General features: G+C 37.0%; 2 protein-coding genes and 1 pseudogene across 3 annotated transcripts; 2 read left to right on the top strand and 1 right to left on the bottom strand.

Moving 5' to 3' along the window:
- The first annotated feature begins 2,170 nt into the window (after positions 1–2,170).
- On the top strand, positions 2,171–3,594 carry LOC120141113 (annotated as a pseudogene).
- A 1,346-nt stretch (positions 3,595–4,940) lies between these two features.
- LOC120141142 (transcription factor UNE10-like) lies at positions 4,941–12,560 on the bottom strand. The gene is made up of 7 exons (XM_039156071.1): positions 12,359–12,560; positions 8,618–8,627; positions 6,558–7,222; positions 6,374–6,469; positions 6,235–6,300; positions 5,193–5,534; positions 4,941–5,095 (listed from the first exon to the last, which is right to left on the bottom strand). The coding sequence occupies exons 1-7, from the start codon at positions 12,449–12,451 to the stop codon at positions 5,012–5,014; spliced, it is 1,356 nt and encodes a 451-aa protein (XP_039012002.1). The 5' UTR covers positions 12,452–12,560; the 3' UTR covers positions 4,941–5,011.
- Positions 12,561–16,163: 3,603 nt separating this feature from the next.
- LOC120141140 (protein transport protein Sec61 subunit beta-like) lies at positions 16,164–17,334 on the top strand. 2 transcript variants are annotated; one of them, XM_039156070.1, is made up of 2 exons: positions 16,164–16,245; positions 16,959–17,334. In XM_039156070.1, exon 2 carries the CDS (start codon positions 16,961–16,963, stop codon positions 17,204–17,206), a length of 246 nt encoding a protein of 81 aa, XP_039012001.1. In that variant the 5' UTR covers positions 16,164–16,245; positions 16,959–16,960; the 3' UTR covers positions 17,207–17,334. The 2 variants fall into 2 exon arrangements, with proteins under 2 accessions (XP_039012001.1, XP_039012000.1); XM_039156069.1 differs by having other exon boundaries at positions 16,173–16,245; positions 16,952–17,334.
- The last annotated feature ends 357 nt before the right edge of the window (positions 17,335–17,691 follow it).

Genomic DNA, 17,691 nt, shown 5'->3' with positions numbered 1-17,691 from the left:
CATATTTTTATGTTTTGTTTTGATGATCAAATTATTTTTTTCTTCAAAATGATACTTAACATTAAGTTTTATTTTTGTCTGATCACTTGTAGTTAGGTTTGATTGTTGACTTACATAACTAATGTATAATAACTATTTTCATCCTCAAAACTTACACATTTTATCAAATTGATTGTAATTCAAGATATTTAAAAAAATCTTAATATTTAGAAATCCTTCAATTTGATCCAACAAAAAAAATCCCAAAATACCTCTTCCAAATTACGATAGTCGTCTTCGCTCGTTCACTCAGTCGTCGTCGTTGCCTCTCTATGTTTGTCGTACACCCCTTGTCGACCCGTTATAGCGTCGTTTGCTATCCAAAGTTGGACGAAGGGGCTAGTCAAGACTAATTCTTGCCTGGGAATAAGTACGAACTGGACTCGATATTAAAGTTGTTCAGGCTAGTAAGACTGATCGCTATCCTCAGGAGAAATAAAAGGAAAGACCCAAAGACTCAAGACTTGTCCTTACTCCCTAGTTCATCTTTATGGACCTTTCCTTACTTTTTAACTGGAAGAAGACTGACCAGAACTGAAGAGAGAGCACGACTCAAAAGAAAAAAAGCGAAGGCAAGCTTAGAACTTCACTCCAAGCTTGGGAAAATCCAAGCTAACATGCCTTACAACCATCAAACTCAGCTGCACTCCTCGTGAGTTATTTAGTCAGTTTTGAAAATTAGGTTTTCGAAGAGCAATAGAATGTTGAGGTCATGATTTTGAGAGCGAAGAACAGGGAGAGAGAATTTATGGAAACAGTGAAAAGGTGGTGTTCGAAATGTGTGTTTTGCATAAGAGCGACGGACAAGGAGATAATTTATGGGAATAGTGAAAAAGGTAGTGTTCGAAGGGTGTGTGGTTTGCATAAGAGCGACAGTGATGAAGGATGGATGGAGATGTTTTGGCGACGACAGTGAGCACAACTGCGATGGGAGTCCGGAGGAATCACCGGATGAGATTGTTGCAATATCGTAAGGGGGTGACTATGAAATTCAGAGCATATGGAAGGTGAAGAAGATGTCAAAAAATAAAGGAATGATGAATGATGAATGATGACATGAAGACATGAAGACGGTAGTGGGAGTTGTGGAGAATGCGGGGATGACAGATAGGGAGAAACTTGAAATAAAAAAAGATATTCAGATAATAAGTACCTAAACTTTGATAGTTTTGAAATCAAACCACTATTTTTTTTTATTAAATTATTAATAAAATAATAAATTATTTCAAGTTAAATTAGAACCAATTGATAAGATTTTTAAATTATTTTGTTTTAGAATTAATTTGATAGGATGTGTAAGTTTTGGAGACTAAAATTATTTTTATATCAAATGCCACATCACCAATTCCATTAAGTCAACGATCAGACCTAATATTGAATGAACAAAATAAAAAGAAAATGTAATGTTAAGTATGATTTAAGAAAAATAATAGTTAAATGATCAAAACATAAATACAGATATAGGTGGATGACTAAATAAGTAGTTAAACCTTATTTTTAAAAGAACGATAATATTTTACTTCGTTTTGTGCGTACTAAGTATGGTTTTCAATTATTATCTGAATAAAAAAATAACAATAACAAGAAAAAGGAAATGATGAAGGTTGAAAGCAAGTGGAGTGTAATAAACCTTATTTTCAATTTATCGGATATTTAAGGAATGTTAGGTTAGTTGAAACGAGGCAAGCAGGAAAGTAATAGTTGTTAGACGACAATGGGATAAAGCCATAAAGGTGGATAATAAATTTATACATATCTAAACAATTGAATTAAAATTTTATGTATAATTAACTATTGTATTTAAAACGAGTTTAATGTTTTTGTCTAAATCCTTTTTTTAAGCCTAAAAGTATCCAAGTCTCAGACCCTCTCCTCCTGCCACTTGTCACCCCCAACACTCCTCAAACCTCAACTCTCCAATCCATTTAGTTCTCTTCTCTTTCTAATCCATATATGTTTTTCATTCACAAAATTAAACCAATCCATTACTATTACTAAAAACTAGGGCTATTGTCTTGTCCCCTTAATTGTCACCATACAACCTTTCACTATACAAGAACAAACAGGTCACCCTCCTTTCCCCATTCTTCTTTCACTTCATTCAAATTCAATCCCCAGATTCTTTTCTAATATGGCTTTTAGTGTGGATCAGCAATCTGAATTTAAATACTTTTGCAAAATTTGCAACAAACGATTTGGGTGTGGGAGAGCTCTTGGTGGCCACATGAGGTCGCATGGAATAGGCAACGAGAGCCCGTATATTAATGACGATGACACACCACGGGTGATTGGGAAGACCAATTAGGAGAGTACATCGGGCCATTGGGCAACAAGTGCATGGACGGATTAAGGACAAACCTCAATCGATTAAAGAGATGTAGGGTTTGTGAGAATTGTGGCAAGGAGCTCTTGTCATGGAAATCTTTTCTTGAGCATGGTAAATGTAGCTCTAGGGATGCTGAATCGCTTGGTTCGTCGCAAGTGGCCTATAATGATGACAATGGCGTGACGAGGAGAGGCTCAGGTTACTCGTCTAAGAGGAAAAGAACATTGGTCTCCGATTGTCCATCAAGCGAAGAGTTAGATGTTGCCAATTGCTTGATGATGTTATCTAATGCAGCCGTTGTTGTCCCTTTTGTTACCGAGCCTGAGGAGTCATGTACTTCGGCTAGCAAAGAAGAAGAGAGGAGAAATACAATGAGCTTCATTACTCCCATTGCATATAGGCCTAGGGTACCTATGGATAAGGGAAAAGTTGTAGCCAAAGGGTCGTTTGAGTGCAAAACATGTAAGAAAGTGTTCAATTCCCATCAAGCATTGGGTGGACATAGGGCTAGTCACAAAAAAGTTAAGGGATGTTCCGCACCTCGGCTCGATGATCGTAATCGTAGAGACAATAGTTCAGCTAATGATGATGGCGACGTGTTTTTCCACCCGAAATCTATGCCACCATTTCAAGTTGATACACTGGCCTCTGCATCTAAAAAGAAATTAAAAGTACACGAATGTTCAATATGTCATCGGGTATTTTCATCGGGACAAGCACTAGGAGGGCATAAAAGATGTCACTGGATCACATCGAATCCACCTGCAGATCACACTTCCTCTTTCTTTAAGTTTCATCGGCTTCAAGACAACGTAAACCAGACTCCGCAAACCCAAAGAGCAAGCTTTGTTGGTGATTCTGAGCCGCTCGATCTTCAGCTTGATCTCAATCTTCCTGCTTCAACTAACGGGCTCATACGACCGAACCACATTGATCGATCGAGTTTTAATGTTTCACCATGAGTCTATTTGCAACCTAATTGGATTGGCATCGATGCCAAAGAAAAGGAAGATAATCTACTGTTACTTAAAGTTGACAATAATAACAACAACGATACGATTAAGAACAATACTTGTAACAGTTCTAATCAAGATGAGGAAGACAAAACTGGAAGTACGATGATGTTAGCAAAACCAAGTGAACTAGAGGACGTCAATATGAGTGGAGGTTCATCTCCACTGCTGCAAGTTGGGATTGTTTCAACTACTACTGTTGGTTATGACCCTTAAACTTGGTGAATATTCAACCACAAATAGTACTTCAGGAGTCTTAAGGGTTTTGGTCCCAAGAAATAATTTTAAAGAGCCCTTGGTGTATAATGTTTACATGCAGGGATTAATCTAGGGGTAGGTGGGGCCCTTGAAATTTTTAATTTTTTATATTTTTAGAATTTTTTATATTTTTTATTAAAAATATATTTTCATCCCTTAAAATAGATTATTACCTCTCATTGTTTACATGTATTCATACTATAACTAAAACTAAATTGGATCCTTACCAAAAATATATATTTATTTAGTTTATTATTTTCTAATTACTTAAATTATATATTATAAAATTAATTTTAGGGTAAACTACAATAGAGATCACTAAACGAGCTGATCATAAGATTTTATTTGTTTAGAATTTTTAAATTTTAATGATAGTCCATAAATATTATGCAGACGCAACTACTAAAACTCATTCATTTTATCATTAACACTAGTTAATAAGTTATTGATTTATAAATTTCAATAACTCATAATTGATCGTTATTAGACCAATAAAATTAACTTAACCGACAATGATTTAATTAAATAAACTATTGTCCTATAAATTTAGGAGGGGTAGAGGGTTTAGATTTTTGGAGAGAAGAAATAAAAAGAAAAGAAGCATGTGGTGATCTCATCGTCCAATCGTTCAAGGCTCCAATCATACACTCGTATATATGTGCTTTAAACATGATATGGCTGCCTATCACATTCACGTCAATGTTGTTTACAACAGATAAATATAAAATCTTTTGGGGTCCCTGGGTTGAAAAGTAGCCCAATTTTCTCTAAATTTTGTGTGCAAATAATGAATAAAATCGATCAATCCAAATGGGTCCCATTTTTAATCATCATTGATAATTATTGTTAATGAAAATCTATAAGGCTCATAAAGACGACTTATCTTAAGACCATATATATGGTTCAGATTATCCAACAGGACAGAGTTGATGAAGAAACGGAAAATAGAGATATTTGTGTGGGGATCCCTTGGGAACAAAACGAGTGGTGACTCCTAAATACAACTTGACAAATGAGTATCCAATCATTTAAATGTTTATCTTTTTGTGGACACCACACGTTAAGATGTCTGCTTTTAAGACGTGGGAAACTTGACAAAAAATACAGATGTTGATCGATTACACACCGTCAATTGCAGTACAGACTACCCAATGATCAAGTTTGGGGTTCTTTTTTTTTTATCAGGAAAGGCATCAATGATGAGAATGCCCTATCTCACAAGGCTCATAGGTGTATTGATATTGATATTTCATATTCAAAGAGAAGGCTTTGAAGCAACCGAACTACAAACCAAAACCCTGTGCAAGTGTAAGAATTGAAACCGAAGTTTTTGTATAGATATATAAAAACGTAGCTAAAAGTAATGGCTTGAAGCTTACCTCTTAGAACCAGAAGCAGGCGGTTGTTGCATTTGATGATATATAGCAGCCAGCCGGCTGTAAGCATCCATGGTCATCGGCTGCACCAAACAGGCGATATATTCATAATTTATACATCATATCTATGTTATCCTTAAGAAGCATCAATGGAGGATGCTGTATTTTTTTAATTGATACCTGTGAATGGCACGCCATGAATGCGGAAAGAGGGTCCGGCATTGCAGAGGAAGCTTGTTGTAACCGTTCACCGGAGACGTCCCAGGATGTCATGTTCAAGAAAGGATTAGGCATAACGGGCGAGATGCCGGCGATGTTGGGACGCCCCATAGTGTTCATATCCATGACACCCATGCCCATTCCCATCCCCATCGCTGGAGCCATCATCGACATTTGGAGTTGCTGTTGCATTGCCATTGGCAACATCATTGGTGGTATGTTCATCCTGTTCATCATTTGAACTTGTGCTTGCAATTGTTTCAGGTAGTCAATCACTTCGTCTAACATTGAAGCTTTGTCAGTCTGTAATGGAACAAAAATCAAATTAACTGTCTGCACAACAAAGTACTAGACTTTTCAATTTATGTCCCACTATATTATAATTGGATGCATGACCAACTCGCAAGGCTTCTATACCAAGAAGAAGAAAGCATCTTTTAGTCTTCCTTCCAACGAAAAATCCATGGAAATCCCACCAAAAAGCTAGTAGTGGAGAGGACATTGAAGACCAAAAATGGAGAAACCTTCGCCCACAAAATCATTAAATTGACGGTTAAAGATAGCAAGTTGCAACACTATAGACTGCTACAATTTATTCGTCAGCTTTTTTGTTCTTCTTCTACTCGCTGTAGTATACCTCTTACGTGGGTCATTTACGCCTTTACAGTTTGTTAGCGATCCATATAGATAAGCCTTAATCTCCTTTTCTCTTCAACTTTTTACAAAGTTAAAATAGTTGGATTTCCTTTTTTTTTCCTAAAAGTTTTTTTAGGTATAAAAATAATATAAAAGCTAGAATAACATAAATGAGTAGCAAGTACTAAGAAGTATCGATATCAGTTCCGATATGGAAATTTGTGAAAAGGAAACGAAACATAAGAATTACTGATGCAACTACTGTTTACTGTTTCTTCTTTTGACCATTGCCGAAATGATTTTTAGCTATTAATACTACCTCTGTACGTTACAACAACTGACAAAGCTGAGATAGAAAAGTTCGTACCTTGCTGGAATTTGGAACCAGCTTCTGTAACGTCTTCATCCTTTGGTTGATCTTATCTCTTCTTTTCTGGAAAATCACCCAAATAATTAAATACATACTTATAAACTTGATTATTATATTCAAGGTTGAGAGAGCATACACGTTCGGACTGGTTATGGATAGCAGCAGCTCTGCTCCTTTTATTTGAAAGTGAAGATTTCCCAATTTCCTTCTTGTCTTCTTCAATTTCCTCCCTCTTTAACATTAACCAAAAGAAAAATCACAAACAAATATATATATTTATAGTTTCGGCATGGAATAATGGGTAAATGGAAGAACTTTACTTGGGCTCTACTGTGACAAACAGAGTCATGATCATCAGCAGTGGTGGTGGCCTTGGTACAGGGCCTCGTGGAGCTTGTGTTTTCCGGGGAACCAAGGGAAGTAGAAGTAAAACCCACGCTCAAATCTTTCTTATACGTATCAAAAGTAACGCATTGGCTATCGCGGCCGAACGAGGCACTGGCGCTTGCACTTCGTTCCTTGCCGCTCCACTCGGGTGTTACGGGAACATGAACCGCCGCCCGTGTGCGTTTCCCTGTAACGAGTACTTCGCCATCTCGAGTTCCGATGGGAACTCTACAGGATCCCACCAAGCGAGATCCTCCGAGTCCTGGTATGGATTCCATCACGTGTGCAGTCCGGTCCTCCGTCGACCTTTTCGAGCAAGGGACCAAAGCATCCGCTGCAGCACGGTGTTGATCCAAACAGGATACAATTTCATTTCCACCGCCGTGAAGAGAAACCTTAAGATACGGTGCGCCAGTGGCCTGGTTCACTATGGACTCCAAAGTGCCATTAGCCCGTGGTTTATCCCAAGCAGTGTACTTAGAAGGAGCGTTGGAAATCAATGGCTTCGCCGGTACACGCGTCGGACCTAAACTATGCATGGCTAGCTGGCCATTTTCCCATGTCAATTCTGTTAAAAGTTTCAAAGTTTGGCAACCAACTTTGGAAAATGTTTTTTCAAAGTTTGGTAAATGTTTCTTTGAAAAATGTTTTTCAAAGTTTGGTAAAATTTTGGTAGATGTTTGTTGAAAATAGGAATGGGTAAATTCACTTTAGCCATTGCACTTTAGGGTATTTTCAAAGATTAGTCCCTAAGTTTCTACTATAAATACCCTTACCCATTTAGCTTCAAAATCATCCTAAAACATTTCTTTCTTCCTATACTAGAGAGCTTTCTTGTGAGTAGTGAGTGTTTTGTAAACACCTGTAAATTTTCTCTCTTAGTAAAAGATCTGCAGCAGCCCGGAGACGTAAGCACAATTGGCTGAACTCCGTTATCAATTTTCGGGTATTATTTTTCCGCTTTTATTTCGCATTCTCACTAATCTGGTTATAGGGAAATTACTTGTACTCGGTTTATTTTCCTAACAACTGGTAATCAGAGCTTTTGGTTGTGAATTTTGTCAAATTTTCTGCGAGGTTACTATTCATTACTATTCACGTGAATAGTGAATTTCGTGAATAGTGAAATTCGGTCGGCGATACGAGTTTGTCGACGGTGGTGTTCTAATACACGGTGATTCGCAAGAATTGTCAGAAACGATCCAAACGAAGCCAGATTCGAGTGGGAGCGATGGCTGCAGACGAAGGGAAGGTGAAAATTGAAAAGTTCGATGGTGCGGACTTTGGCTTTTGGAAGATGCAGATTGAAGATTTTTTGTACCAGAAAAATCTATATCAACCTCTCTCAGGAAAGCAACCAGAGGGCATGAAGGATGAAGATTGGGCTCTTCTCGACAGACAAGCCCTCGGAGTTATCCGACTGACGTTATCCCGCAATGTTGCTTTTAACATAGCAAAGGAAAAGACCACGGCGGGTCTTATGGCGGCTCTCTCCAGTATGTACGAGAAGCCATCGGCCTCAAACAAAGTTCATTTGATGAGGCGATTATTCAATTTGCGGATGGCGGAAGGGGCATCGGTGGCACAACACCTAAATGAACTCAACACAATCACAACCCAGTTGAGTTCAGTGGAAATTGAGTTCGATGATGAAGTTCGAGCTTTAATTCTCTTATCATCTCTACCAGACAGTTGGAATGCTACTGTTACAGCAGTCAGCAGTTCGTCGGGAAACAGCAAATTAAAATTCGACGATGTTCGAGATCTGGTATTGAGTGAAGAAATTCGACGAAGAGAATCGGGTGAAGCATCAACCTCCTCAGCCTTACACACGGAGTCTAGAGGGAGAACTTCAGAAAGAAATTCAAATCGTGGCAGATCAAAATCTAGAAGGGGCAAATCAAGAACAGGAAATAAAGATTTTACCTGTTATAATTGCGGCAAAAAGGGTCACTTCAAAAGAGATTGCCGAGCACCGAAGAAAAATACCGGCGTACAGGAATCTGCCAACATGACGGAGGAGACAGGTGATGCCATGATTTTAAGCGTCAACAGTCCGATTGAATCATGGATCTTGGATTCAGGGGCATCTTTCCACTCCACCCCATGTCGAGAAATCATGGAGAACTATGTCAGTGGTGATTTTGGGAAGGTTCATCTTGCTGATGATGAAACCTTAAAGATCGTCGGAAAAGGAGACATCCGACTAAAGTTGCCAAACCAGACCACCTGGAAGCTGACAGGAGTGAGACATATTCCTGGCCTCAAAAGAAATCTGATTTCTGTTGGACAGCTTGATGGAGAAGGATATAGCACAACCTTTTCAGGCTGTGAATGGAAGATTACCAAAGGAGCACTCGTCATTGCTCGTGGTAAGAAGACTGGTACTCTCTATGTAACCTCAAATTTAGAGAATATCATTGCAGTAGCAGATGCTGATGGAAAATCAAACCTATGGCACCAAAGGCTTGGCCATATGAGCGAGAAAGGGATGAAGACACTTTTGTCAAAAGGGAAGCTGCCGGATCTAAAAAATGTAGATGTCGGACTATGCGAGGATTGCATCTTTGGCAAACAAAAGAAAGTCAGTTTTGCAAAGATTGGCAAGACACCCAAGGCAGAAAGGTTAGAATTGGTTCATACTGATGTATGGGGACCATCCCCAGTTCCATCTCTTGCAGGCTCACTATATTATGTCACCTTCATCGATGATTCAACAAGGAAGGTGTGGGTTTATTTTCTGAAGAAGAAATCAGAAGTCTTCGATATCTTCAGAAAATGGAAGGCCATGGTGGAAAATGAGACTGGTTTGAAAGTCAAGCGGTTGAGGTCTGACAATGGAGGAGAGTACAGAGACAGTAGATTCAGAGATTTCTGCGCAAACAATGGGATCAAGATGGAGACAACAGTTCCCAAGACACCGCAACATAATGGTGTAGCAGAGCGCATGAACAGAACTCTGAATGAACGTGCCAGAAGTATGAGGATACATGCCGGCTTGCCCAAATTTCTATGGGCTGAAGCAATCAACACTGCAGCTTACTTGATCAACCGTGGGCCCTCAGTTCCTTTGGATGGCAGAATACCAGAGGAAGTTTGGAGCAAGAAAGAAATAAACCTTTCACACTTAAGAGTGTTTGGTTGTATTTCTTATGTACACATAGACTCTGTTGAAAGAAGTAAGCTTGATGCTAAGTCCAACAAATGTGCCTTTGTTGGTTATGACGGTGATGAGTTCGGTTACCGGTTTTGGGACTATGAAAATCGGAAGATCATCAGAAGCAGAGACGTCATTTTCAATGAAAATGTGATGTACAAAGATAGATCAACCGCAGAATCAAGTAATACCGAAGCTGAAACAAAGGAATTTGCTGAGTTCGAGGAGATTTCTGGAAATGATGTTCAGATCAATCCTGAAGCAGTTCAAGAAGAACCAGGCACACCAGAACTGAGACGCTCATCCAGAATTCCTAAACCAACCCAACGGTATTCTCCCTCTTTACACTACTTGTTGCTGACTGACAATGGTGAACCAGAGTGCTATGATGAAGCAATGCAAGTGGAGGATTCAGTCAAGTGGGAGTCTTCCATGAAAGATGAGATGGACTCGCTTATGTCAAATCAGACATGGGAATTAGCTGAATTACCACCAGGCAAGAAAGCGCTCCACAACAAGTGGATTTACAGGATCAAAGAAGAGCACGATGGGAGCAAACGCTACAAAGCAAGATTGGTTGTCAAAGGCTTTCAGCAAAAAGAAGGTATTGACTACAATGAAATTTTCTCTCCAGTCGTAAAATTGTCTACAATCAGACTGGTGTTGAAAATTGTAGCTGCAGAGAATTTACATCTTGAGCAGTTAGATGTAAAGACAGCTTTCCTTCATGGTGATTTGGAGGAAGAAATCTATATGAGGCAGCCAGAAGGCTTCATAGAGGCAGACAAGAAAAACCTGGTATGCAGTTTGAAGAAGAGCTTGTATGGTTTAAAACAAGCTCCTAGACAGTGGTACAAGAAGTTCGATAGCTTCATGAGTAGCAGTGGTTTTATCAGATGCCAAGCAGATCATTGTTGCTACATCAAGAGGTTCGACAACAGCTTCATTATTTTATTATTGTACGTTGATGACATGCTCGTTGTAGGCTCAGACATGCAAGAGATTATACACTTGAAGCAAAAATTGTCGAAGCAGTTTGCTATGAAGGATCTGGGCGCTGCAAAGCAGATTCTTGGGATGAGGATCAAGAGAGACACAAAGTCGGGGACTTTGATGTTATCACAGGCTGAGTACATCAACAAAGTACTCTCCAGGTTCAACATGCAAGATGCTAAACCAGTAAGTACACCTTTAGGTGTTCATTTCAGACTCTCCAAAGACCAATCACCAAAGACGGAGGAAGAACGTGCACACATGGTGAAGGTGCCGTATGCCTCAGTAATTGGAAGTCTGATGTATGCCATGGTTTGTACCAGACCAGATATTGCTCATGCAGTGGGAGCTGTTAGCAGGTACATGAATAATCCGGGCAAGGTACACTGGGAAGCAGTCAAATGGATCCTCAGATATCTTCGGGGTACCACAAACAAAGCACTTTGTTTCAAAGGTGGAGATATGATACTGACAGGCTATGTAGATGCTGACTTAGCCGGAAATGTCGACATCAGAAGGAGCACTACAGGGTATGTCTATACTCTAGGAGGAACTGCAGTGAGTTGGGTTTCTCAACTACAGAAGATAGTTGCTCTCTCCACAACTGAAGCAGAATATGTCGCTGTTACGGAAGCCAGCAAGGAGATGGTTTGGCTCCAAAGTTTCTTGGAAGAGTTAGGCAAGAAACAAGAAAACAATATCTTGTATTGCGACAGTCAAAGTGCTATCCATCTAGCAAAGAATCCGTCTTTTCATTCCAGGACAAAGCACATACAATTGAGATATCATTTTATCCGGTCTCTTCTGGAAGATGGGATTTTGAAACTTGAAAAGATTAGTGGAGCTCAAAATCCGGCAGACATGTTGACAAAGACGGTGACTACGGACAAACTGAAGTTGTGTTCAGCTTCAGTTGGCATGCTAGAATAACAAGACCAGACATGCTGCTGCATTGATCGAGGTGTGAAGACATATTAAAATCAGTCTTCAAGTGGGAGATTGTTAAAAGTTTCAAAGTTTGGCAACCAACTTTGGAAAATGTTTTTTCAAAGTTTGGTAAATGTTTCTTTGAAAAATGTTTTTCAAAGTTTGGTAAAATTTTGGTAGATGTTTGTTGAAAATAGGAATGGGTAAATTCACTTTAGCCATTGCACTTTAGGGTATTTTCAAAGATTAGTCCCTAAGTTTCTACTATAAATACCCTTACCCATTTAGCTTCAAAATCATCCTAAAACATTTCTTTCTTCCTATACTAGAGAGCTTTCTTGTGAGTAGTGAGTGTTTTGTAAACACCTGTAAATTTTCTCTCTTAGTAAAAGATCTGCAGCAGCCCGGAGACGTAAGCACAATTGGCTGAACTCCGTTATCAATTTTCGGGTATTATTTTTCCGCTTTTATTTCGCATTCTCACTAATCTGGTTATAGGGAAATTACTTGTACTCGGTTTATTTTCCTAACAAATTCCGCCATTTCATAATCCGACCTGTCAAGTAAATCACAAACATGTAAATTCAGTAAATCGAAAGAACGAAGAATTCAACATCAAATCTTCAGTTGAGATCATGTCGATGCTTACATGTGAACATCTGGAGCAGTGAGATTGGAGTTAGAGCGGAGCGAGTGGGGCGTTGCAGCATGATTATCGTCCAGATCCCAACTGGGAACGCACTGACTCATTTTAAAGAAACTATATGTTCTTTTTCTTCTGTAACTAGTCGCTGTGTTTGGTTTTGACGAGCAACGAGCTTTGTTTCACAAAATTCATGCTTCGGACGATCATATACACATTAGTGGTAAGGAAAAATAGTAAAATGGGGTTCCCTAGCTTTTATCAGAAAGGATATATGAATTATCACAATCAATTAAAGAGAGAGAATAATCGTCCATATATGTATATATATATGACGTGCAAAAGGGTAGCGATGCTTGAAATAAATAACCAAATGATATGATGTGGGTAACTGGACTGAGTCTGGCTAGATAGCTGGCTTAATATATTCTGCTGGCCGAGACAACTACAGGAAAAGAGGCCGAAAGGAGACTACAAAAGAAACGGGTAAAGTACATCAAGGAGTTGATCTATTTTAAAATAATCATTTTTATCATTAAACTTTTAAAATTTACAAAATAATAATTAAATCTGTTAGATTTTTAAAAAAAAAAATCACTGCAGTATTATAATTATTTAGTATAATATTTAAATAAATTTAATGATTATTTTATAGAATAATTTTTTCATAGAATTTAATGATCATTTTATAATTATTTAAAAATTTAATCATCATCTTATAACTATTAAAAGTTTAAAGTTTAAAATAACTATTTTTAACATCTCATTTACTCTAACCAAAGAAAATTAAAGAAAATTAAAGAGTAAACTACATGTTTAGTACCCCAATTATAATTTTTGTTTCATTTTAGTCATTCAACTATTTTTTATTTCAAACTCATATCTAATATTGTATTTTGATTTTATTTTGATCACTCATCGTTAAAAAATTAACTGTGATACTGACGTATCATCATAAGATAATATCATGTCATCATTGAATTTTTTTAAAAAAATATCACATCAGTATATCTATTTTTGTTTTAACGGTGTGTGATCAAAATGAAATTAAAATATAACGTTAAGTATGATTTTGAAACAAAAAACAAGTTAGTGATCAAAAAGAACAAAAAATATAGTTGGAGTATTAAAAGTGTACTTTACCAAAAATAAAAATATGGAGTGAATTGTGGAGCGGGATAAAGCCATAAAGTAGAGGAAGCAGCATTTAACGGTAAGGTGAGAATGCGGGACCCCGTTTCAAGGATGTGGAATGGAAGAGGCCGTAAGAGAACTGATAACTGTACCCTTTATCTATTGTACACGTGTATCTGTTGGCGGTGCAGAGGATCAGCTTGCCTTTCTAATAATTCTACACGTGTGTCACTTCCACATGCAAAAAACTCTACAGATCTATTCTGTATATACGGAAAAAACTCTCGTGGTTTAATAGTAGTCTAATTCTCAAGTTTTATTTGAAATAATTAATTTTTATTTGTAATTATATTATATTTAGAGATGAAAGTAAGATTTTACATTAAAAAATTAAATTTGTAATAAATAACGAATTTAAAAAATTTTAAAAAAATATTTTTTAATAAAAAAATATTTTAAAATATTTTAAATATATAATAATTTTAAATTTTCGAAATACGATTATCTCTTCTCCCCAACCCCATAATTCATCCCTATCGATATTTACCTTCACCCAGCAATCCAATCATATAATATCGCCAAAAGTGTGAAGTTGAACTGTTGTAAGTCTTGGGGGAAAAAAACAATCATCATAAATCTAGCAATACAAGAGGCGTAACAAACAGATATGGTTGGAAATAGGATATTGATTGAATGGTGACGTTGAAGTATTTAAATTTTTAATGTTTAATGTTTATTCTATGTAAGGCATAATGTTAAAAACAGTTCCAACTTTTATTAAGATAATCATTTTGGCAACTATTTTTTTTAGAATATCCTAGTCCTTAACATTTTATTTTAGAGCAAATTACTCCTCTATATAGATTAAAACTATTCGTTAACACATGATTAATGCTCTAAAATACGAGTCTTTTTTAACCTAAAATGAAACATTGAGAGCTAAAATATTCACAAACAAAAATAAGGAACAAACTGATTATTCTATTAAATGTTAGGAGTTATTTTATCTTAAAATAAAATGTTGAGGGTCAAAATGTTCTAAAAAATAAAATATATAACTAAATGATCATTTTAATAAATGTCAGAGGAGCTAATTTTAAGGATAAAATGTGTATATTATATTCAAAGCAAAGAATATTACAATCCCAAAAGTACCTAACAAAAACCAAGGAACTCACCTTCCCACGCCCAATCAATACACAGTTGTGGGCTCAATCTATCCCTAAGTTCTCCATAAAAGTTAGCTTGCACAACCTCCATATACAATCACAAGTCAATCTAACATCTCCAAAGCATCTTCTATTCCTTTCGATCCACACAAAGTATCAAAGCATTCTAAACAAATCTAAAAAAGTGGCCAAGTCAGACATACCTCGCACGTGAGAGCACATCCAGATGACCTCCTGCTCCCAAACAAGCACCCGACGATGGACATTGCACATGGTCAAAATAGTCTCCCAAATAGAAACCGAAAAGGGGCAGCCAAAGAACACATGAGCACGAGACTCATCAGCGCTAATGCAAAAGACACACCCCAGCCACATGCATCCAATGGCAGATCCAGAAATTTAATAATGGGGTCTAAAATTTTAATTTTCTTTTCTTAAAAATAATAGATATGCAAAAATTTTAATTTTTTTATTTTTTTTCTTAACACATTAAATTAAATTTAACCATTTTTTTCAAAATAATGAGGATGCATTGATCTCTATGGGAGCTTAGTGCATCCGCCACTACATGCATCCCCATACATAGGAGTCTATCACGAGTAGGCAGCCTGTTAAGTAGCGCCATCCACTTAATAATAGTATGGCTCGGAACGTATATAGTGAACCAAACTAATCGATGTCATGAGACATTCGCTCCCTTAACCTTGAGCTTAACCCAAATCCGTCTCATACCACAATCGTCTAAACGACCACCCAAATTACTAAAAATGATAGCAGCCTCCCCTTCTAAATAATTTTTTTCGTAAACTCCAGCTAACCTCCCCTTTAGGTTGAAAACTCCACACATCGTCGTCTTTCACAATACTGGTTCTAACCCAAGCAACCCACAAAGAGAGACTAATTTTAGCATTATATGTCTTTATATAAATATTACATTTGAATTTTCAATTCATATATATATATCAATCATTAGCCTAATAATTAAAATAATATAAACATAAACAATTATAACTTAGGGAAAAAATAATAAAATAAACATATATTATAATTATACTTGTTTTTTTTAAAATAACATAAGTAGTTTTTAGAACTGCATCGATAATATAAATTAAATCAATAAAATAAAATAAATTATACAATGATGATTTCGTGCAATAACAATTAGAGATTTAAATTATAATTACGGCTGTATTTTCAATTTTGTTTATCGTGATAATGACAACAAAAATATTATTACAATCATTACGGATATTCTAATTGCAAAATAACAATTTCAAACGATATTTTTATAAATATATAACAGACTATTTAAATAGCAGTCCGCTATTTAATTCTATGATAACAATTTTCAGGCTCTGAAATTGGGCCAACTTAAGCCCAAAGAGATCAACGAGTAGACAGGCAAGTTTGATTGTTACTTTGTTTGGGTCTCAAAAATGATGACGTGGCTAATCCTGATTGGTAAGTGCTGCGTGGAAGGCCCATCAGTCGGCATTAAAACGAAGGTATAGTCAAAAGGAAAGATATTGAACAGAGCATACGGAGGCGTCTCCTAAACCTTGCTTCCAAATCACGATCTGAATTCCGAGTCGACACAGGTGAGTTCTTCTTCTCCTTACATTAGATCCTTTAATAGATTCGTTCGTTTAGGTGATGTCTTCATCTTTTGTTTTGTCTTCTACTCCGATATATCCATCCTATGGATTACTTGAATTTAGATCTACTTTCTCCGATTTGATTCTTTTACTTCGCTTTTATATATCGCTTCCTGAAATTCTTTGCGCATTATAGATTTGTAGTTAAGTAGGATTTAGCGCATGCTTGAACACTTTGAACTGAATTACATTGTGATTTGATCAAATCTTCAAATTTGGTGGCTGGGAATCTTGTTGTTCGATTTAGGTTGGAGTATAAAGATTTAGTACAAAAATTATTTGGTTCCAATCAACCAGGTTATTTACATCATTCTATCTATATAGGTTAATAATTCACTGGGGAGCTTTGTATTTTAGCCATGTCTCTAAAGCTTGTTCCCATCTGGCTTTTTTTCGTAGTTATTATTTGTAGTTCTTATCAGAAATCCTTATGGGTTTTGCCCTCTAAAATTTTATAAAATTCGTCCCCTGATATAGCTGAGGATGTTCCCGCAGCAGAGGGACAGACGCAAGATTTATATTAGGGTATCCCTCTGCCGGGTATTGGCAGCCGGTCTTCACCAATGCTCTTATCAAGAAGTGTATAACACTAATTGAGACTGTGTGTGTAATGTTTTTAAAAACCAAAAGTCGTGAAGTTTGTTGGTTGTTGACAGAAATGGCAACCGGAACAGCCCCACCAAGAGGAAGTGCGGCGGCTGCAGCAAGCCTGCGCAGGAGGAGAACAACAAGTGGTGGGGGTGCCTCAGGAGGTGCTGCTGGGACTATGCTTCAGTTTTACACAGATGATGCTCCGGGACTGAAGATCTCGCCAAACGTGGTGCTTGTCATGAGCATCGGTTTCATTGCATTTGTTGCTATTCTCCATGTTATGGGCAAGTTATATTTTGTTCGTAAGGATTAGGAAGTCTTCCAAGTGCGTAGCAAACCAATCTACATTGTTGTGGTTTTCAGTTTTCCTTATTTCTGGATTTGATTACCCCCAACTTCTCTTAATTATGGAAAATAGAAACAATCCCAAAATGCAATTCATATAGCGGTTTGATAGATACTAGCTTCTCATACTCAATTTCAACTTGGATTATTTATGCTTGAGCTGGCTGTAGTTCATATTCAGTTTATCCAATATTAATTGGAAAAAAACACACCTAGTAGAGTCAGGAGCTACTCGAGTCGAAGCATTAATATACTCGAATACGGCTCCCTGAGTAGCTTGATTGAGAATCATAGTTCTGAATTCAACTTCTTTCAGGACACAATTCGAATAGCTTACAAGTACAATTATTTGCGCATTATCATCCACAATATCTAGTAAAATATAAGCCGAGTTCGAACAGGATTATTTATGTTCGATCTGAGCTCGAATTATTAAGGCCATTCAGATATACT

The sequence above is a fragment of the Hibiscus syriacus genome, unplaced genomic scaffold (assembly GCF_006381635.1).
Source record: "Hibiscus syriacus cultivar Baekdansim isolate YM2019G1 unplaced genomic scaffold, ASM638163v2 tig00110793_pilon, whole genome shotgun sequence".
Taxonomy (NCBI): Eukaryota; Viridiplantae; Streptophyta; class Magnoliopsida; order Malvales; family Malvaceae; genus Hibiscus; species Hibiscus syriacus.
The sequence above is the reverse complement of the archived record's forward strand: the minus strand, read 5'-3'. Positions and strand labels throughout refer to the sequence as shown.

Bases quoted from the DNA above. Each gene is read 5' to 3' on its own strand.
- LOC120141140 (XM_039156070.1), top strand. From the start codon at position 16,961: ATGGCAACCGGAACAGCCCCACCAAGAGGAAGTGCGGCGGCTGCAGCA.
- LOC120141142 (XM_039156071.1), bottom strand. From the start codon at position 12,451: ATGAGTCAGTGCGTTCCCAGTTGGGATCTGGACGATAATCATGCTGCA. The intron at 6,301-6,373 runs GTATGCTCTCTC...GTGATTTTCCAG, and splicing joins TCCATAACCAGTCCGAACGT to AAAAGAAGAGATAAGATCAA. The intron at 5,096-5,192 runs GTATCAATTAAA...TGTTTGGTGCAG, and splicing joins TCATGGCGTGCCATTCACAG to CCGATGACCATGGATGCTTA.